General features: G+C 39.1%; 1 protein-coding gene across 2 annotated transcripts in view; it reads left to right on the top strand.

Annotated features, from left to right (window-relative positions):
• si:ch211-186j3.6 (neural-cadherin) overlaps positions 1-23245 on the top strand; it is a 359727-nt gene that overhangs the window by 100732 nt on the left and 235750 nt on the right. For both annotated transcript variants that reach the window (XM_087841852.1, XM_087841818.1), the window contains exons 5-6: positions 3943-4054; positions 10885-11134. In XM_087841852.1, the coding sequence (XP_087697978.1) occupies positions 3943-4054; positions 10885-11134 (362 nt within the window). The remainder of the gene's footprint in view (positions 1-3942; positions 4055-10884; positions 11135-23245) is intronic.

Genomic DNA, 23245 nt, shown 5'->3' with positions numbered 1-23245 from the left:
GGGCTCAATACATACAGCTCAAGTTGTTTTTTGAGGTGTGGTTATTCCAGACAGTTTTTTTCTGACAATAATCTACTCGGTACTTCAGGATGTTTTTTGCCATCTCACTTGTTAGACAGACAGCAGGCCTCTGAATCAGCACGCTGGCCCCCGTACACCGTCCTGTGACGTTATTGAGGGCGGTGCTGATTGATAGTAGTTTAAACATTAATGTTTTAACAAAGCAGGGTTAAGCAGAGACTTCATTCCAGTTAGACTTTAAAAAGCTCTTCAAAAGCATGTTAACAGTATAGAAAAAATTCTGCGTTTGCTACTTAAGGCATTTGGATTTAAGATTAAAAAACAGCAAGTACTTTTGAAGGCCACTACATGTGGGCTTTGTTCGCTTCTCGTTATATTTTCTTCTTTTTAAAGGATCTGGAGCTTTTGTAGGGAAATGATCATTTGTTTATAGCTTATGGGGCTTGACTTCATCCAAATCTGGATCCAGGAATTTGCTGAAGGAACTTTTTTCATTGCAAGGACAAATTTGGAAACATCTGCACATGCGCGGTACGGATCGGGTAGACCCGATTTGTACGGTCCGACTTTGCACATGCGCAGTAAGGATCGGGGAGTCCCGATCCGTAACTATCTTTTTATTTTTCGTTTTTGTCTACATTGTACTGAAATGCTTCATTATTGCAAACGTTTTAAGAGATACTTGTTATTCTTAACATCTTAACAGATACTCTGACCTGTAACTATCGTAAAATGCTTCGACCGGAAGTAGACACCTTTCGGGCATGCGGGGTACCGATCGGGTTTCCGGTACGGATCGGGTAGGTTTTTGGGGTTTTTTTTGGATCGGGTAGTGACAGGGACAAAGCTGAAGCAGTCGCTGCTGACCGACATCAATGGAGATCACTAGCTGCCCGATGCGCCGCTCGGCGTAGAAGGAACTAAGTGTGTGCTAAAGTGCCATCTCTTGGTGACACCATGCAATTAAATGAAAGGGGCGTGTTTAGAGCGAAGCTAGGCGTGGCTCTGAGTGGCTGACTGTTGGCTGACAGTAGCTGTCAGAATTATTTCTTTAAAAACTTAACAAAAGTTCCAGAGTTATAAAATGAAGTTATGCAAACACTATCTAGTGATCGCGGCTGTCAATTACAAGCCAATTATTTTTGATCCAACACTGGAGTAGATGTTTTGTACATTCTGAGGGGGGCTGCCACCATAAACCCCTGTTTATCTGTTTACATACGGTTAAACTCGGGTATATTGTAGTACACCACATATCACCCCACATATGTTCATGTGCTCATTTTTGTCAAGTGCTGCACAAGAGAGGAATTTGGTGTTGACATTGAATGCATGCCTGGATGTGATACCGCAGTGACTCTCCCCACACTGGCAAACATGCAGCAGTCAGCATCTTCAAAGGATGCACTCATGTGGAAAGGGAAAAAAAAGTGAAAACAGCTAAAATGGCAAAGGGCAGACAAACGGTTTCAGGGCGAGTTCAGGGTTTGTGTTACAGCCTGCTAAATGTAACTGTCACTTTTTATTATAGTGGAACATGTAATCAAAATATTTTCACTAACCCGTCACTATGTGTCTGTTTATTTAGTTTATCACAGAGATGCAGACAAAAACTAACCAAAGTTCATCACGAGAGTCACCATGCAGTGGCTGTCATGGTCTCGGTGATAAACTCCAACTCACTGGATTCATCTGCAGCATGTCAATTTTAGAGGTTCATAATATACTCTTGCTCTTTCTCCCTGCCATCTGCCTCGGGAAGGCCCATATTGGATTTTGCATTAATTAAGACATGTTCTCTTGAGATAAGTAACCAATCGAATGGCATACGGCTACTTGTGACCATGCCAAAATAAACATATTCTGATGGCATTTTGGTTGTAAGCCTTCTGTTTGATTTTAGACAAGTATGAAGCTGTCCTGAGATTGCAGACATGTGCTGTACTTGCGAGAATAGTGCCTAGCAACTCAAATACTTATCCACAGAAAAGCATCTGTTAGTCAAAAAAATTCATGTGTATAAAGTCTAGAACTTTATGATGGAAGTTGTTCTTTTTTTTATCTTTTTCTGTGACACTGTTTCCCAGTAGCAGGTTTAAAAAATCACCTATTAATTTGTTTTCCATAGAGGACTGTCAAATAACGCACCTCTTTTCTGCTTTTGATTTTATTCTACTTTTCAGAGATCTGCCGCCCTCTATCAAAATAGGAAACAGACGCGCTGTATTTTTGTGCACTGGAGTCACTGAGCATGACTTTAATTTGCAGGTAGTTTCCAAGTTTCTCCCTGCAGGAGTGATAGCTCATCGGCACCATTAGTTACCTAACCAGCCTGAGACCTGCCTGCAGCTTCCCAAGTGTGTGCACGTGTGCACATTCCTGTGTGCGTGCGTTTGAGCCCATCTTGCTTTATTACAGCTGACTTCCTCTCTCTTCTCATTCAATCTTGCCTTTCCTCAGCCTTGCATGCACACATACTCTACCATTGTATATCCTGCCCAACTATCACTATTTCCTGTCCAGCTAGGGCATAGATTTGCTCATTAGGACATGCAAACGCACACATCGAAACACCCAAAAAAAAAGGTTGACAGTTATTGGCAAACGCACACAAATCACCTCAGGGAGTTGACATGGGCAGATTTTATTTTGTTGTTCATTGCTTTGCGGCTGATCTTTGCTGAAGGATTAACTGATATTACAGAATTTCATCTTACCTACCAGGACTTAATACCAGTGGTATTTACAAAGCACTCACTGTGTGTATGCGATTGTGTCTGTAGGGTGAGTGTGTATACGTACAGCTTTGTTTGGGGAAAAAACACAAGAGGGACTGAGGGTCAGAGGCTTGCCTGCCAGCCCATGTCTATTTATTGCTCTTGGACTTGAAGCAGGCAGTCAACATCTGGAAGGAGATGCTTTGTTTACCTTTATATCCCAAACGAACTGAGCAGTATTACAGTGTCTTAGCAAGGCAAACGCCTTCATGCTCACGCTAAATAAATTCATCCTTGCACACTGCTCATGTGTTAGCTCAGTGCTTACAAGCAACTCCACGGGGTTCCGCTCTCCACTGACCAACAAGAGGGACCACAACGCTAGTTCACTTGCAGCTTCTTCCCTGTGGCGAGGTCAATAAACCACAGGAATCGGGGTCAGGGCATGGATTTGGAGGAGGTTGAGAGGAAGCTTCCTTTTGGTTGGAGATGGGGTTAATTTGGGTCACTCACACATAAAAATGACTCTGAATGCAAAGAAAACCAATTTTGGACAGTGCCTGAAGTAGTAATCCCAGATTTCAAATTTTCATGACACTGTGCCAGTATGACTTTGAATATGCAGCATTTCTGCTGATTGGCTGAGCAGCTTTTACATGTTCATAGACAGAAGCAGTCTGAGATTAGAAATGCAAATGCTTCATTGTTTTAATTATGTTGTATTATTTTGTATTTCATAAATGTATTTTTTTACCAGAATGCTTGAAAGGAATTTTAACATAAATAGCAGAAAATACACGAATAATAACAAACTATCTGACCCAGTTCATGTGGACATGCTAACTTGCTTTAGGACTTGACTTGTACTTTTTCCCTGAGAGTATTTAACATGCCACACACATTTTACTGGCCTGATGCCTACTAGAGAAGATGTAAGATGTGCAAGGCATTCTTTTACTCTTTTTTTTTGTTCAGTTATGAACAAAAGAGCTTACAGGAGCATAAGCATTTCTTACATATGACCAGTCGTGAGTAAAACGGGGAATTCTGTACAAGAAATAAAAACAGAAGAACTGTTTCATTTCTTTAAAATGTGTTATTGACTGTTTAAATGTTCAGAAACAATTTGAACACATAAATAAATTTAATCATAGCCTCTTTTTCCTTCTTTTCCTATCCTCTTCCCTCATCGTCACCCTCTCAGGTACGGGTAGTTATTACTGATGAAAACGACTGCGTTCCTGAGTTCCTCCAGTCAATTTACAGCAAGGATGGTGTACCAGAGACTGTGACAACAGCAACCTCCCTGCTGCAAGGTAAGACAAGTCTCAAAATACCTGTTTGAGTACCATTTATAACCCACCAGCTTCACTGTGTGCATTCTTTATTTTTAGATTCACATTATTAATTTAAAGCTCAACTTACTACTCTGTATCAGTTTCTCATATGCAAAGGAAATTTAACATTGCACTGCCTTCCCTGACCTACAGAAGTAGGTTCATCTTATTTTTTAATTCATCTTCACCGATAAACAGCTCCCGGTTATGTAATTGCTGATGCATAAATCACAATGTTATTAATCTTTAATGTTATTAAAGAAATCCTGCAATGGTGTTTGTGCATTTTTCACTGGGCTGAGTTAAATATTTCCAAGTAAAAATCTCAGAATTGCAAGGACCTTTATTATGTGTCTGTATTTGGTGACTTTTAAAAGAAAAAATAACAATCCGTGTTTTACTTCTTGTGTTACCACTTAAATTTAAGCCAGGTGCAGCTCAGTGGGCAAACACGTGCCTCTGTGGGAGCTGTGATATGCAAATGTTGGAGAAGCTTTGCTGTAGCGGCTTTCAGAACAAAACAAGAGTGCCTGCGCTTCTTTAACATTCATGTATTTTGACTGGTCAGGAAACAGAGTAGGTACTTGTCAGCACCGGCATCACTGCTGCTTTCATCAGTGCAGCTGCTGTAGCCTCTCCGTTCCTGTAATAACCCAAAGGGAACGCTTATGCTTCATCTCTTTGTGAAGAAATGGTGATGCCAACTGTTGTGGGTATGTCACAGTGACACTTTTACTCTGCCAACACAACTGACAACAGAGTTTTTCCGTCTTCTCTCGGAGACTGTTACTTACTATCTCCTCTAAAACATTGTTGCTTTTTTATTAAAACTTAGACATCTGTTTGTTTATAGCGCTAAACAGATCAATCTTTAGCTTTATGAACAGGTAAACTTTAAACAGGGAAAGAATGAAAATGCAAGTATATTTTAATTGCTTACAAGAACTGTGTGAAAATAACTGCAGGTATGACACCGTTTTGGAAATGTCCATTAGCTGTGAATGCAGGCGGGAAGACTTTGGATTGAATTCATATTAAAGAAAAAACAAACATCTAAGAACAGCTAAGACCTGTAAAATCATGCCGTATTCTGAGAAAAGTTACTTGTTTTCAGGTGAAAGTTAACAGCAAACATGGTTTTTGTATGAATAAACAAAAGAGGTGTTAAAATTGTTTACATTGCTTGGAAATTTTGCTCCTATGCTTCAATTTGCAACATTGTCCTGGAGAAAATAAGCTGAATTTTATATGTAACTAAAACAATAATATAGCCTTTACAACTTTAATCTGTTTTCCAGCTAGCATACTGAAATGCAGTTATAATGATATTAATTTGTTAACCTGTTGCTTACTTGTCATCTTGAGGCAATGGGCAATTTTTAAATTTGGCCACTCCCCGGCTGATATCCAGGCCAAAGAATCCTGTTCCATCTGCAGATTTATGAGTGTAAATATAATTTTAAAAGCTAATAAAAAGTTGAGTTATTGTTAAAAATACATTTTGACAAATGCAATCCCAACTTTGGTCTTCAGATTAATTTACTTACCCACATGCAGTTGAGATCCCTGACACCACTGGCTGGAATGCAGCCCCAAACCATGACACAGCCTCCACCGTGTACTGTACTCACTGCTGTACCTCTCACCTGACCTCCATGTACATATCGATGACATTTTAAACCAAAAATGTGAGATTTAGATTCTTCACTTCATTAGATAAGTTATTACTGACTTTCAGTCTAGTTCTTGTGTAACCTGGCCTACTTCAGCCTTTCCTCCCTGCTTTAGTTCCTTAAGAAAGGCTTCTTGATAATCACATTTCCCCTGGCACCCTTTCTGATCTTTTAGGTCTTGTGCTGAATTTCTTTTCCTGGTTCTTGAGGACGTGACTTTCTCCTTGTCTGCTTCACTTGTCCAGTTTCCTGAGATCACCACAAGTTTTATATGAAATATTATAGCATTTGGGAAGGAGCCCCACAAGAAAATAGCTGAGGCAACAACTGGAGCACATGTGAAAGATGTCTAAAGTGGTCCCAGTGATTATACAGTAGGAGCACTGGGAGCTGTAACCCTGAAAATGGAAGAGTGGTGTAGAAAACATGCAGTCCAGCTCAGAAAATGTACAGAATCCTGAAACTCCCAGGACCAGAGCTTGAGAATTACTTAGTGTTTTTATTTATTTATTTATTTATTTTTAATGCTTCTAGACATGCAGATGTGCTTTGTCAATATTGAATGTGAGCAAGTGAGAGATGAGTGTCCTTGCTGCTGCAAACACTCACCAGTTTGCAATGCTTTGCAGCATTTTGTCACATGATGAAAATATGCTGTATATGAATAAAGTGCAAACAAACACAAAGCGAGAAGCTGCGGAGCATTGTTCGACTTTACTACATCTCCAGTGTTTGTGTGCAAGAAGTCCACAAATTCGATTTTTGGTTTTCTGCTCAGCGTTGGAGCAATTCAGTCCAACAAGGCACTTGATCAGTAGAGCTACACTGACCAAGGTCTTAACAGTAATTCAGATTTATTCACAGTAAAAATGTTATTTATTTCTAGCGAACATGGAGAAAGTAAATGAGTGAATGGGGGAGTGAGGTGCGCACTGTGGGAGAGACGCAGCAGGCCCTTAGCTCGCTGCCATTAACTGGTGCACCAAGGGAGGCGAGAAGTTTCCTCCTGCAGTGCTGCTGTGTTCCCACCCATTTCCATGCTTGTTTGAACACTTGTCAATATTTCCGTGAGTGGGAAAAAACCCCCACAAAAACAGTTATCACATTTCTGCACAGAGATTCCAGTGATTTCAAAATGCTTCAGGATTATGATATAGCAAATCTATGTGACCTGTGCAATTTTCAGTCGTAAAAATAGACTGTTGCTGCCTAAATTTAGTCGGGTGAAAAATGTGTCGTACAAATTGTAGCTTTCCCAAAATAATGAACAAAATTGCTCCAATACATGGTATAATTAATACAATTAATTTTACCCAATCCACTTCTGAGTACATCTAAGACTGAGCAGCCCAACTTCCTGAAATAAAGACATTTTTCCCCCCTTCACTTAATTAAGTGGGTTAAAAGGCATAGTATAAATTAAATGAGCAGGGAGAAATGGGCATCCAGCATCGTTTTGCTAAATCATGTGCTAGTAATCCCATAATCATTTCCATCGTGAGAGTGGACAAATGTGTACTTTGCCAAGTTGGAAATTCAACTGCAGCACAGTGTACCAAGCAAGCCAATTATCTTGCTTTCCATAGAGATCTGAGGATCCCGCTGTCTCCATCTTCTGTACAAAATCATAATATGCCAGAAAGACACGCAGGATGCAGCTAAGAATGTATAGAGGCCTGTTAAACAGTGTAGCGATGCTAGTGCAACAATGCTGATTCAAGATTACAGAGGACTTACTGATAAATAGATGCTTAAATGTTTTCCTGAAGAATAGAAATCTCTACTTAGTAAATTAAATATTGACTCATATGTGGCATGTGTTTGGCTACCGCGCACGATTGGCTTCTGGGTCGACACTAGTGTTGCAGTTTATTTTCAACCCATCATCACTGAATGAGAGGCTGCTCAAAGAGCAAAACAGCTGTGTTTCAGTTTTTCTTCAGAAGACTGTCAATGTATGGAACCAGGTCTGTAGCGCAGGAAAAACACACATTTATTTTTATCCAACTTGTAAAGCGTAGAGAAATCGAAATAAAAGACTTAACATTTTGGTAAAAGGGATAATATTAACAACAATAAGAAGAAGAAGAATTGTAGAATTTGTCTGGACAGACAAATGTATTTGTATAGCGCTTTACTTGGTCCTAAGGACCCCAATGCGCTTTACACTTTACACAATCATCCACACATTCACACACTGGTGATGGCAGTTACATTGTAGCCACAGCCGCCCTGGGGCGCACTGACAGAGGCGAGGCTGCCGGACACTGGCGCCACCGGGCCCTCTGACCACCACAACGGGTGAAGCGTCTCGCCCAAGGACACAACAACCGAGACTGTCGGAGCCGGGGCTCGAACCGGCAACCTTCCGATTACAAGACGAACGCCCAACTCTTGAGCCACAATCATGGTTTTTTGCACACTTGATTCATCTGTGTATCAAAGATTATTCCTAGAAATCAATCTGACATAAAACAAAACACAAGAAACCACTAATGATGAATACTGACTATGCTAAAACGTGACACAATCATCCATTTAGTGTTAAATCTATATGTGTTTGGGGTAAATTTGGGGCCATCTGTAAGTGAAAACTCACTTCTAGGTATTTACAATTTTTGTGGAATGTTTATTTTATTATTTATTTCTGCGTGTGTGAAGTAATAAGAATGAAAGTATATACGAAGACCCATTCATGTATTAAGCGATTTCTCGTTTGACCATTATTTTCTTTATCAGACTTCAACCTCGTTCTCTCAACAGTGGCCTTGCTGATATTATCATTTAACTGAATCCATAAACTTTGCTCAGATAGCAAGATTAATGCCTTTGGTAGTTTGATTTTTACACTTTCAAAGTCATAGTGCATTTGTAATGAAATGAATTTGACAAATATATCAAACTTAATGGGAAAATATAGCAAAACCAAAAGCACAAACAGGACGGTGTAAATGGAACCTCATGGCTGACTTTCTTTGCCTGTTGTACTCTCATTGTTAAATTGACTTTAACTGTACCAAAGCATCACATTTCCCATTTGTGTTTTGTGGTTTTTTTTTAATGTAACTGAAATATTTTTCATTGAGTTTAGCGCTTGTTCAGCATACGGACACATTGAAGGCCACAGCCCACAAACATTTTGAATATTACCACAGCACTTTGAAAATTCAGCTAATCTCGTGTACTCACATACGAAATGTCTCTGCTGAAATAATGAAGTAAAACTAATCATGCAAATAAACACTGACAAAGTTTATATACCTCCTTAACGAACCCAGATACTTTGTTTTGCAGGCATTTTGTTAATTGAACGCACTTCAAACTGTTAATTTGAAGCTAGTTAGAGTTCCCCGAGGCTTTATAGCAATAAAGAATTATGGTTTGTTAGTGGAAGCAAACAGTGGCATTGTTTTTATGTATGTGTGCATCTATTATTCATGTGAGTATATGTGTGTGCGCACGCATGTGTGCGTGCACTTCTGCATGGGCCCTTGAGCCAAATGCAATGTAAGGTGAATTGGGGAATTGAGCTTTTGATGGTGAATGTTCTTGTTAGTGTAAAATATGCTTATTCAAATCCCTGGTGGTCTTTTCAGTTTTAGCAAGGCAGTCAATTTGTGGCCAGGCGAGTCCTGGCTCCATGGATTCCCAATATGTGATGTGGAAGCAGAAATGTTGCAAAATGACAGTCCTTTCAATGCATGCTGGGCAAATAACGCTTACTCCCGTGGCTTAAAATTGTGGAAGCGTCAGTTTGAACACATAGTGTAGCATGAGAATCGAGATATCATGTGCATATGGTTTGGATGAAAAACCAGAAACAAACTTTTAAATAATTAGAGAACTCGTTCTGCACAAACGGTTTCTCTGGCGACTTCAATATGGTACATTAGCTAAAGATAGTTTGTTATAAGTAGTAGTTTCGATGGAAGTTTCTACTTTCATCAAAATAACCATGAAAAAAGCTAAAGCAGTGATGTGACGTTAGTATGTGTGTTGGTTTCCACAGGACAGCTCAGGCAGTATGTCCGTCTTTATTTTTAAGGCAGTACAGACAAACTTGGGGCAATAGCAACATATGCAAGCACCTGCTCCTCCTGCACAACTTTCATTATAAACGTGCGCACTAATACTGCAGACTTAGTAAAGGCCTTCATCTTTTAACTTTTCGCTCTTGTACAACTTTTATTTGTGAAATAAATCTTCTGCAAGTCCTCATATTTTTACATTTGGATATACAGTGTATTCAGAAAGTGTTTCTGCCCTTTCAAGGTTTCCACATTTTGTTGTTTCGGGCACATCTCCAAAGGGATTCACTGTATTTTTTTCCCGTTAGCAATAGAAGTGCAGAACTTTTAAATCACACAGCAGTTTTTTCTTTGTGTTGTACTAATGAATTAAAACATGAAATATTGAAATAATCCAGTGATATATATTTAACATCTCAGATGGAATCGTATGCATCCTGCTTCTGAAGGTTATTACAATAAACCTGGTGAACAAAGTCAGACATCTGCTGATATGCTATGCTGTATTTCTTGAAAACTTGCAGAAAAAATAGAGCAATCCTGAGTAAACCTTTTTCAGGGTCTCAGAATGAAGCTAGATTTTAACAAATTAAATTAAAGACCTGAAGCATATCAACAAGAAAACACAGGAGGAGCTAGAGTCCTGACCTGAACCCGGTAGTGAGAATATCATTGTAGAGACCTGAAGGTAGCAGTACAATCCTTTTAGGATCATAAACAAACCGATTAAGATGATTAAGATACTTTAACCACTTGCTGCTAATGAACAAAAACACAAATCTTCTTTCTCGTTCAGTTTTATTGTGTATAAAGGAAGAAATTAAGGGGGGAAAGCGAAACAACTGACTACTGCTTGAATCTCAAACATATATGCAGATACGTGAAAATGTAAGTTATACATATATGTCACAAAAAATGAGAAAGCAAGAAAACACCGTTTCCATCCAGCTTCCATCCTTTCCTCTTGAGGATATTTAACAAATTGTTTTTCTAGTCTGTACGGTCAGTCTAGCTAAATCACCAGTGGTAAATCCAACCTTTGTCGTCTTTGTTTAGTCCTTCTGAACTCTGTTTTTTCTATTCTCCATCTCTGTGTTCTCATCTTTAGTTTCGGCCAATGACTGTGACTCGGAGGAGAATGCAGAGCTGACCTATTACACCCTGAGTCCAGACTTCACTATTTCCCCTCACGGAACAATCTTCCCCGCGGGACCTTTAGACTACGAGAGACCTAATCATCTGTATGAGTTTGTAGTCATGGCCATTGACAAGGGGGAGGTTCCTCGTACGGGCACGACTACGGTACGGATTAGGATGGCAAACGTCAACGATGAGGCACCTGAGTTCTCCCAACACATGTAAGTAAGACTTGTGCTTTATTGTTTAAGAGAAAGAGAGATAAGCTCTATATTATTCTGTGGCTGATTCCTGCCTGTCAGTCAGGGTGAAGGCAGGAGAGGCTGACAGTCTTCTGGTGACAGCATGATGTTTGGTGCAGATACCGAAGGACCAACTTTGCTGTGTACTCATTTCTACATTGCCAAAGGCAAACAATCTCCTGCAGTGTCTCTTGGTTAAGTTGTTGAGTGTAGGCTGCTGCACATACATTTTAGGTGCAAGCTGCCATTCACTCTTTTGAGGTGCTGCATGCAATTGAATTTTCAGTTGTATTGTTGGCACAGGGACACAGAGTTTCTCTGCATTTTCTTTCTGCAACTTGTTCAACAGAGGATTTTATTTAGCGCTGAAATAAATAGTCAAAGAATTGAACGTAGGAAAGGCTTGATGTTTGAATTGCTCTTTGCTCCCTGGTTCCATCCTCACGAATGCACAGATGTGCTGCAGACTTACTTTTCCTCTTTTTATGGCACCAAAGTGAATATCTCTGGGGCTTTAAAACAAGCAATTTCTAAAACAATTATGCATTTAATTACATTTTTTAAAAATATGAGAAACAAACCTGTTGAAGCTCTTGGGGCCAAGACAAAAGTATCGCCGTTATCTGAGGTTTTCTTTTCTCAGTTTAATTAAACGCAAGCATTCCTGTCTTCCTTTCTCTGGTACACTTAAATTTACACTTCAGATTCAGTTAAACTGTCAGCACCTGTACAAAGTAGAATTAAATGAGCTGAACTAAAGAGCTGTGGGCTGAGGTTTTCAGTCAGCTCTGATCCACCATCAGGGCCACATCTACAACATCTTCCTCTTAGAATAACTCTCCTCTCATGGTTGAGTTGCATTGATTCAGCTCCACAATTCCCTGCTGATTTCAAATAGAAATGGATCTATATGCAGTAATTCTTTGGCAAAAATATCTATTGCACATTCCTAAACATGCTGATTTGAAGCCATCAGTAATCAAGTCATTTTAGAGTAAATCTGTCACCAGTGTTTCTGTTTGTGCTCACAGTCCACTGATACCAAAGTAAATAAGGCAACCAGAACTACTTCACTTAGAAGTTGAGTGAGGGAGAGCTTCCCAGTTCAGCGTCACAGCTGCTGTTAGCACACTCCCCCCTCCCATTCGTGCGTGGTGTCTGCATCTTTTAATTGGTTGATTTTTCTGGCAGAGAGCTGGGCAGATTGGTGAGGCAGGGTCAATCAACCATGCCCACCAGCACCCTCAGGAGGTCCTGAGCCCTAACTCTGTGTGTGCGTATGCTTGCGCCTATATATGTGCGTATTTAGTAATTGAAAAGGTCCCAAGAAAGCGAGGTTTTTGTATGGACAGATTGATGTGGTTATAAAGTGCATTCATCCATTGTACATCTGATATGCATGTCTTTATGTTGTTTGTAGAAGAAAGGGACTAGTGTGTGTGTGTTTTGGGTTGTATTGATTTACTGTCAGCAACAGCCAAATAATCCATCAGTTCTTCCTCTGTAACCCTGAACCCCCTGTCTCAACTGCCCTAAAAACAGTACTTGACAATCTATGATTCATCATTCAGGCACGAACAGAGCTCCAGAGTCATCCATGCAGGCAAACACACTGGTGCAAAATACACTTAAATGTGCACACGTGATGACATCTGTTATGTGTTTGATGAAACAAATACAGTAGGGCCAGTTTAGTGGGATTATGCTTTTGATAAGATTGCTTACTTTCCTTCTGTTAATTATGTTTCATTTGCCTGTGTGCGTGCAGGAAAAATGTGCATGTATGTTTAGTTACATGTGCTGAGCAGAAAGGAAAAAAAGCACAGAGAGGGGTCATTAAATATATCATTATCCAGGCAGAAAATGTGGCCTATTTATATTGATCCTCGGAGTCAAAGGGAAGCGATAATGAGCATCCGTTTGTACACGTTTTGCCAGTTTATAATGAATCTAGGTTGCAGTTCTCGAAAAATGATGTGACCACTTAAAAGTGGAATTTATTTGAATTTCTTTTCTTAATTACACAATGTGTTGATCTTTGTTATTGACTTACTAAAAAGAATGTGATATTTTTTTCATATTAGACCTCAAGATCCTAATATACATATTCTAGATGTAAAAGTGGCTGCAGCTTTATCATGTCACCCACTCAGTTTGAAGTCTTTATTTTATTGAGCATATTTGGCTGAGGCGATGGAAAGTTATCAGCTCCACAAGACTAAAAACTAGTATTTTACTCAAGAAAAACAGGCTTTGTGGAAAGGCTGGCAGTGTAATTAAATGCTAAATAAATAAATAAATCATATTTAGTCACAAAATGTCATTAAAAATGCTCTGAAAGACACTGCCGCTGTGGTGCAACTGACTCTGCTTCAGTAAGTTGAATTAGCTCGGGTGAATTTTCATTCTCCTGGAAGGATAATCTAGTGTTGGTGATCTTTGGAGCCAAGCTGAATTGGCTAATAGAGAAACACAGAAGTTGCCGCTTGTAAAAAGAAATATTTTTCTAGCTGACTTAGTTGAACTAGTTGAGATTAGTTCAAGCAATCAATCAGCTAACACGTCTAAGGTGTTAATTCAAAAAATGGTTTGAGTTTTAGCTTGTATCTCATTGTTCAGCCTTCTTGATTTCGCCACTTACTGATACACTTGTAGATTGGCAGATCTTTATGTGGCACTGCTTTGCCTCTTGCAAAGGAGAGTTTAAATCAGAAGGACTTCCTGCGAAAATAAAAGTTTAAAAATTGAGTGCACTGTAGTGACAGCTTGCTCCAAACAGAAGCCAATACCGGTACCTGTTGGCTGCCAGGTAATGAGCCATTCCACAAGGACATAATTGTAGCACATGGTGTCTGTATTTTATTGTCTTGTGTGCTGGTACTGTATCTCTTGCTTCGTCTGCATTGAACCTATCCCTGCACCCTCTGCTTTTTGGACCATATTACACTCTGCAGCATTGAACTGTTTACTTCCTATTGGTTAGGGAATGTATGGAATGTATTACACACCACCAGTGGTTGAACAAAAAAAGAGTAATTTGTGGCTATAGGAGATAGGGCTGTTCGATATAATGATATATATCGGATGACGATATAAAAACGTCTATCGTTTCATTTTACGCTATCGTTTGTTTCGTGGTGTCGCAAAATAAGCTGTTTAGGCAATATTTTTTGATGGTTTTGATGGTCACAGTAGTGTCTATATTAATGTCTTCAAGTTCTCTCTTTCTCTTATATTTAATATAACCACACTACAGATGGACAAGCGCTTGTTTTTATGTGTTGTCGTTGTGATGTTTACAGAACTTTTATTTTGAAAGGTCGAATGTAAGGCGGAAAAAGGATATAGAAAAAGGAGACAACAGAAAACGGTAGATGAACAAGTTAGCGCTGCAGACTGTGTTGCCGCTGCAAGCCTGAGAATTAAAGAATGGAACTGAGAAATACTGAAGGTGTCATCATTAATGTTTGAGGCATGCAAACATTACAGTCGTTAGCAACAACGATGTAACACCATCACGTGTCCGCTTGTTTATGTTCCACATAAACCTTTCACAATAAAGCTCAAGATCCTGTTGAGACTTTTCAAAATAAACTGAACCACATGAAAGAGCAGATTATTTACGGATGAGAAGTAAAAAAGAGCCGCCAGGTGCTAAAAAAATAAACCTTAGACTCAAACGTTAGAACAGGCTTTTCCCCGCAGCACGCCATGTAATAAATACTCACAAAGAAAACGGCGGCCGTTACAACTTATGTCTAAAAATGTATCGTTTCATGCATCGGTTAAAACACTCGACTCCAGCTACATGACGCGCAGCTGGAAACATTTCCCGCAAGACGAGCTGCCCGAGATTCACAGAATTTACAGAAAATGTTACATTTTTGTGATTTATATCGTTATCGGACGATAGAATTCTTATATCGGGATATGAGATTTTGGTCATATCGCACAGCCCTAATAGGAGATCATGTGGACGGTCCTCACAATGTCCACATGCAAATTTGCTTAAGAGTCCCAAGTGCTAAAGAGACTCCCCATAGACTTCCCTCATGATTAAAAACTCCTCCACATAAGTTCCAAGTGATGAGTCAATGCGCATACACAGTAGACAGTCATTCAGCGAAGAATGAAAAGCGAGCAAGCTGCTACCATTTTATATTTCCTAAAGATATAATTAGACAGAACTGAGAGTGAGCAGAAAGGGTGTGAGATGTATGCAAAGTTTTCTTTTTTCACCATGTTGATTTTATTGAATGATGAGATAAACATCTAAGAAAAAGTCAATGACACAGAGAGCAGAAAAAGTGTTGTAATTTCTCCTTAATATAAAGTTGCTGTAATGACTGAAGTAACTGATATACTGCTAATTTATCTCCTTTTTTAAATGCACTTGCTGTTTTTTTTCTTGTTATGATATATTGATGTGTCTCTCTGGTGCCATCTCTTTATAACTTCTGCTCAGGCGTCACCTGTTATTGTTCTGGGAGACTTCTCCCTCCAAATTAGATTTCTCTTTTACAAACTTATTTCTCATTCTGCCTTTTGATTTCCCCTATTGAATTAGTAGAAATGATGATAGAGCCTCCACAGAGCAAGAACAGTGCTTCCGTGGAGTTGAGGTCGTGTTGAATTTAAACCAGACATTCACTGCAGGTTGTATGAAATAAAGTGTTACCGTGAAGGTCACATTGTTTTTGCTGTTTAAGCATCCAGTGGGGATTCTGTATTTAAAATAACAGCAATTCATGATTAAATCCTATATGTAGTAATGTTATTCTTTCCCTCATCTGTTTGTTACTTAGTCATGCTCATTTCAAAATAATGAAAGGACAATAAAATACACTAATTCTACACAATAACTGCAGTTTTTCAAACCTCCTGCAGATTGTCTGAAAAAATACAGAAAAAACTGAATCATCAGCACTTTGGTGAATATCCTGTTTTCCTTCTCTCACCCCAACCGGTTGCAGCAGATGGCCCCGCCCCTCCCTGAGCCTGGTTCTGCCGGAGGTTTCTTCCTGTTAAAAGGGAGTTTTTCCTTCCCACTGTCGCCAAAGTGCTTGCTCATAAGCAGTCATATGATTGTTTACAATATAAAGCACCTTGAGGCAACTGTTGTTGTGATTTGGTGCTGTATAAATAAAATTGAATTGAATAAAACATGTCGAGGAAAGCACTCAGAAAGGGAACATTTGCAATAGAACAAATATACGCTCATCAACCACTTTATTAAGCAAGTTCAAACTGAGCATCGGAATGGAGAAGAAAGGTGATTTAAGTGGCGCCAAAAACAGGCTAGACTGATTATTTCAGAAACTGCTGATCTGCTGGGATTTTCCCGCACAGTCATCTCTTGGGTTTACAGAGAATGGAAAACAGAAAACATCTGATGAGCGGCAGTTACTTAGGTGAAAATTCGCTGTTGATGCCAGAGGTCAGAGAATAATGATGAACTGATGAGTCTTGATTTAGATGGTAGGGTCAGAATTTAATTATAAATAACAAGATAAAATCATGGATCCATTACCCAGTGGTGACACTTTTGGTCTCTTAATATGTTAAGAGCCCAAAATAGTAATGTTTTATTCCTTTATTTATCCAGGTAAAAATCTTATTAAGATTAAAAATCTCATTTCCAAGAGAGACCTGGCATCAAGGCAAGAAAAGTCAAAAAAGTTGCCGGCCATGTCCACATCCCGTTTATGAACAAAATGTAAATGTCTCCTTGAAGCAGGGTAACATACCATGTCTCAGATCTCATTGTGTTCAAATGGCCTCCACAGTCACCACATCTCAATCCAATAGAGCACCTTTTAGGATGTGTTGGAACAGGAGATTCACATCGTGGATGTGTAGCCAACAATTCTACAGCAACTATGTGACGCTACCAAAATCTCTGATGAATGTTTTCAATACCTCACTGACTCTATGCCATGAATAATTAAGGCAGTTCATAAAGCAAATGTAGTTTCTATCCCATTACTATCAAGATATATCTAACCGAGTATAAACATTTCTACTTTCAGATTCAAAATCAGCTTATCAAGCTGAGAGATCTGAATATGCCCCTAAACCATGTGGGGTACCAGGAAATCACTTAAACAGGTTTCAGATCATTGTCAGTCACCAGTGTAAGTAGGCTTTGATATCAGGTATCTTTTTTAAAAGTAAAAGTCCCCCTGTAATTATACCTATACATTACATTTTCACAGTTGCCTTTCATCACTGTTTTTCCCCCAACTCTAAAATGTAGTAAGAATGGAGCTAAGTGTGCTTTCAAACACTGGACCACAACACAGAAAATGTGAGGAATATTAATACAACATGTTCCCATTTCTAATCCGCCACTTTTATATTTATTAAAAAACAGAATCTTTGTATCAGCAGTTGGAGACCCTGCTTACATCATGTTATTACAAACCCAGCTGGATTGCAACAGACCATCAGCCATGCATTCAACACTGCTTTCCTCTGAGGTTCTGACTGGAAATCAGCTTTTTTTGTTGCTGTCAGAACTCAGGTATCAGCTCTGCTCATCTTTGCATTTCTATACAGCAGTATGACAGAGTGGTTATTAATATAATTATACGTACAGATGAATGGGAATTTATACAGTGGGCTAAATAAACACACAGTAAGCAGCAGTTGGAGGGATCAGCGCACACACACACACACACACACACACAAACTCTCCATTATCCCCATGTCTCCCTTCTTTTCTTCATCTACGATTTATCTGGATAAACTAAAATAAAACCTCATAATTAAATTCTGTAATTAATTTACACAAGTGACATCAGGCATCAGCCTAAGAGTCGCCTACTATTCTCCCCAGATCAACACAATAAAAACAAACCAAATTGTAAAACAAAAAGTTTAAAAAGTAATTAGTGTGTCGGTGTGTGTGTGTGAGGCCTTTTTCATTTAATTGAAACATCGATTGGGCCAAATTAGAGTTGTGGTAGAGCCCCAGCATGATTGCAAAATGCATCTTATTGTAGTATAACTGCTTCACTTTGTATTCCCTCGCAGTGATCTGGCTTCTCCTTTCTCTGCCCTATATTTTTTACAACACTCACAGAGGCAGTTGTTCGTGCAGTGGACGAGCATCTGCTTGGAAGCGTTTAGGTTTAGACTGATTTAAGTGTCACTAGAGATCAGCTTAGAATTTGTCCTGAAAAGAAAACTCAGAAATTGCCATGACAGTGGATTATTACTTCCATGTGTATTTATGAACTTTACATCATTCTTAGCTCAATATATTAACTTTAATGGCTACAATGTACATATAGGTCATTCTTTAATCCTGTCCAGGAGCAAAGGGATATGCATTGTTTAGTGATGATCACTGTCTCATCAAAAACCTCTGTACAAGTATTCAGTATATGTAAAATAATCATCAAAAGCTAAGAACTACTGAATAAACTTACTCATGAGATTACTTTCTCAAGGTCCATTTGCAAGATGATAATTGACAAAGTCACTTAATCTCTTCTCAATAAAGGTTGATGTGAATTAGTCAGACTCGAACGTCAAGGAAGGTGGTAGGGAAGCAGACTATGCAGACATTTCAGGTTTCCAAGGTGAGCAATTTATTTACAGTGAACTTAATTTAATGTAACTTAACAAAACTTCCTCCTCAAATAAACTCTATTAACAAAACTCAACATAACATGAATCTGGTGACACAGCTCCCCTCTCCTCCCTCCTGCATCTGTTAGAGACTGGCTTTAAATAGGTCCATCAATTTCCCTCCAATTGCCCAGCCAGTACCACTCACTCAACTGAGGGATCTAAAACTCTACACAGATGATCCAAAAACACAAAACCTCTACACACTTCTAACATGCACATTTACACAACTAAATGGCAGTACTAAAAAAGGAAAAACATTCAACAAATCCCTTTAAACCTTAACACAAACAAAAGGAAGCATCTCTATGGACAAAGAAACCCCTCCACTTGGTTTGACCTGCTGATGTCATGTGTGACATCATCAGGACTTTAAAATGAGGAAATGCCAGGCGGGCGTTTCTCCACACCTGACCCTTATGACGACTGAAAAGACAAACAAAGTAAGTATGATCAAATGACTTAATCTGTAACATAATAAAATATAAAGAAACATAACTTAGTATTTGTCTTAATTTGCAGAATGTTTGATTTGCCGGCAACAGAACGCTTACACAAACAAATCATAGCAAATGCATAGAAACAGAATAATGTGTACAATGTGCAAAAAAAAGGTAAACACATATGGGACAAATGGAGAGCATTGCAACTGCTCCTCCACTTTGTTGAACTCTATAAACATATTCAATTTTGCACTAGAAACAATAAATTCCTTTGGTTTCCCTTTAAACACTCTCCACAAAGGAATAGTTCAGTGCTTTTTTTAAGGCAAGAAATGTACTCCTGTTTGTCTATACTAATACTAACTTCTTAGCATGAAAAGAAATGTTGCCGAATAGAAGATTTGCACAGGATGAGTGTAGCCGAAACGTAATTGTGGTCAGTTGTTTACATTGTTTTTCTTCTAATCCAAATGATTATTTAATTCCTCCAAAATCATTCGGTCTACTTTATTCTAATTTAGATGTATTTATAGAGTATTCTTGTTTTGTTAGTGCTTTTAAACTGATTGCAATTGGAAGATTGGGCTCTAGGGAAATGTAGCCACACATGGTTGAAGTTTCAAAAAGCTGATGTGCTGTGCTGCCAAATACACACCGACATCAGCTATTGTAACCATTTCGGCCTTGTTGTAATCATAAAACCTGATTGTAAGCTGCCTACATTTGAATCCATAATGGTTACTCTGTCTGCATCTGAAATGCAGAAGTCGAGTTCATGTAGGGAGTCAGGACAAAAGAGGTTTACTAGACCCCGTGAAGGAGTCATGCATAAATTCATCTGCACAGACATCAGCTGTAATTTTGACATCAAATTGCAGACAGAATTGCACAAGTATGCCTCAGTTCTTTCCGGCTTTCAGGTGAGATAAATACAAGCAATTATCTAATGATCTTTCAAATAGCTTCCTTAGACCACAAGTGGAAGCCAGTTGATCAATGTGGCCTATGCGCTCTTTGAGACTGCATAATAAAGAAACAAAGCACAGCATCTCCCCTTACCTGACTTGGGTATTGATCTGTAGGGAAGTGCACGGCTCGTAGAGTATGAGCTGAAATTACTCAGAAGCTGCAACAACACTTTACAAACGAGCAAATGAGTGGCACATCAGACATCTCCCCAGGCAGAACTAGTCCAACAGTTGTTGAGGCAGAAAGACTGCACTGGCAGAATATGATCAGTGTTCATCTCCAAATAAAAGTACCTTGTTTTCAGTGAAAAATAAATAGTCCACCACGAGAGTGACAGGCGGATATATTTTTAAATCGGGCTGTTACTAGACCTGCGTTTTGAATGTGCACACTCATGTGGGCAGGCAATGAGTCACTGATGAATGACAGCAGAAATAGCAGATCTTTGAGTCTTGCCTTTAAGTGCACACACAGATGAGGCAGTAGCTGTTGGTTAGCAGTCTGTGGCGATAAGGACTTCTCCTTAGTCGCCTCCTTTCCGGCAGAGATGGTGCCCAGTGGGGAAAAGTGTATGTCAAATATCCCGAGTGAGTAAATAATATATGAAAGGACTTCACAATGTGACGTAATGTCATTTTTTTCTGCTGCAGGTAGTCTGGGATGCTATTATTTCATACCTTCCCAAAACAAGGGTCCACCAGTTCACTCACTAACTTTAAGTTTGCCAGGTGTATGGAGTTCTTTAAGAGACAAGCTATAGCTGTTACAGTAAGTTAGCTAATGCAAGCTAATACATTTGATTAGGCAATATTTTGCTCATTTTGGGCAACTTGTAAAAAATCAATTTAAATGGCGTCAGACTTAAATTGTGACTTTATACTGTTTTACTTGTTGTCCACTAATGCCCACTAATTTAGGTAACTTTAAACATCCATTGCTACATATGAGTAAATATGATTTGATGCATGTCACAGTGCCCATCTCCCTCCTCTCGCCTCTCTATTGCACACACGCAGCTCCACTGTTTTGTCAGAGCCACCGCACAATTAGCGACTGCAACTGGTTGGACGACATTAATCGAGTGCAACAGTAAAACTGTACTAAATCATAATGCTAGTTAACCTTTCTGCTGCACAGCAACCTGTCACTAGCTGGATCTGCAGCCCAGACAGTCTATGCTACACTGGAGCTAAAACAGACCCTTGACTAATTCCCTGAGGTGTACAGCAGCTGCGTGAAAGTGGGACAGATGGCATCTTGTAAAGCCAGAGTGGCTTTTTAGTAATCTTGAAGTTCTAGAGAATGAAAATATGGTTGTATTTTTATATGACTGGCATATAACCCAGTCACCTTAGCATGTGTGTGTGTTAACCTGCAACAAAACAAGGCTACGCCCATATTGTTTCTGAATATTTCTGTTTAGCTGAAAAGGAAATAATTTGCTAGGAACACTCGTCTTCTTTCATAGATTCTCTGAAGACCTGTAGATAGCTGATTCTGCAGCTGACACAACCGTCGGATGAATGGAGATCCAGTTTAAACGTTACTCTTCTAAGACGCAACCTGGAAATGCTGCTGTGCTCTGTATTTGCAAGTTGTAGACAAACAGGATGAACACGGATGAAGCTGTGTGCAAATACTGCATCTCATCTTTCCTTTCCTAGAAAGAGAAGTGTCTGTATGAAAATCACACCATCTGGATTTCCAAATACCACGTTGGTATTTTGGTTGTGACAGAAGTCACACAAATTAATATCTGAAAATACTTAAACAACTAAAACAAAACTGTCTGCATGCCAGAACAACAATAAATCTCAACAACCAAGTACTTTGTCAGGTTTTTCACACATTACAGGCTGCAATTTTCAGACAGATTAAAGGCTGAGATTATGATTTTCTTAATTATCACTATTATTTCTAGTCAGTTAAATGAAAAGTGCATATTTCTCCCTTTTTATTTTTATTGTATTGTTTTAATCTGAGTTCAGCAAGCTGCCAAGCCTGTAAACTCACATTGTGAAAAATGTAACTCATCTATGAAAATTTGCTCGAGACTCATCGTCTTCATTTAACCACCAGTATGGTTAATTTATATAATAATCATGAGGTCTTCCATTAAATATTTGCAGTTTTATTTATTCAGATGTTTCTAGTCTTGATGCAAAGGCAGTTCTTTATGTAGCACTAACCATCCAGAGAAGGTGGCATGCGCTACGTGATGATCTCCTATTTACATAAAGGCAGCTGAAATATGTTTAAAGAATGTAGAGGGTCAGTTTCATCTTAACAAGTTGAAAGGGTCAACCTTTCAAGAAAAGTTTTGCTTTCAAGCACATCGAGTGGTTCAGAGATGTATGAGCAAGGCCATAGAAGAGTTCAAAGCTGAAGTTCAAAGTGTTACACAAAGCTACAAAGATAAAACTAAAGCAGAATTTCATAGCAAAAAGCTGCACTGAGCTTGGTATGCGAAGCCTGATAGCAAATATACATCAAATCTAATTAATAACTTATACATGCACACGCAAATATACGCTTTAAACTGACTCAAATGCCTTGACTTGCATCAGTGTTTCCTTAAAAGGATTGCTCCTTTGTGGGGATGAGCGGTCTGGGGCAGTCATCACGTGCACTATAAAGCAGATTTTTTTGCCTTCTCAGTGACTGTGTCCAAGAGAAGCACCGCTACGGTGTCGTACCACTTTTCACAGTAAAGACATTATCAGCCAGACACAGAGCCCAAAACGTTTTTGATTCATCAGACCAGAGAATCATTTCTGTTGTGTTCAGAGTCCTTTAAATTCATTCGGAAACTCCACACAGTCTGTCATGTGGCTTTAGCGCAGAGTGGCTTCCGTCTAGCTGCTTCACCACAAAAACCCGAGTGATGGAGTGCTGCTGAGACGGTTATCCTTCCAGCAAGGTCTCTCATCTCTGTAGAGGACTTATGAAGCTCTGTTAGAGTGACTGTTGGGTCCCTGGTCACCTCTGAACAAGGACCTAATTTTCAGAGTTTGGCCAGATGGCCATCTCTGTAGAGTCCTGG

The sequence above is a fragment of the Neolamprologus brichardi genome, chromosome 1 (genome assembly GCF_056152115.1).
Source record: "Neolamprologus brichardi isolate AB-2024 chromosome 1, ASM5615211v1, whole genome shotgun sequence".
NCBI classification, from domain to species: domain Eukaryota; kingdom Metazoa; phylum Chordata; class Actinopteri; order Cichliformes; family Cichlidae; genus Neolamprologus; species Neolamprologus brichardi.
Note: the sequence above shows the minus strand (reverse complement) of the source record. Positions and strands in the feature narration are given on the sequence as shown.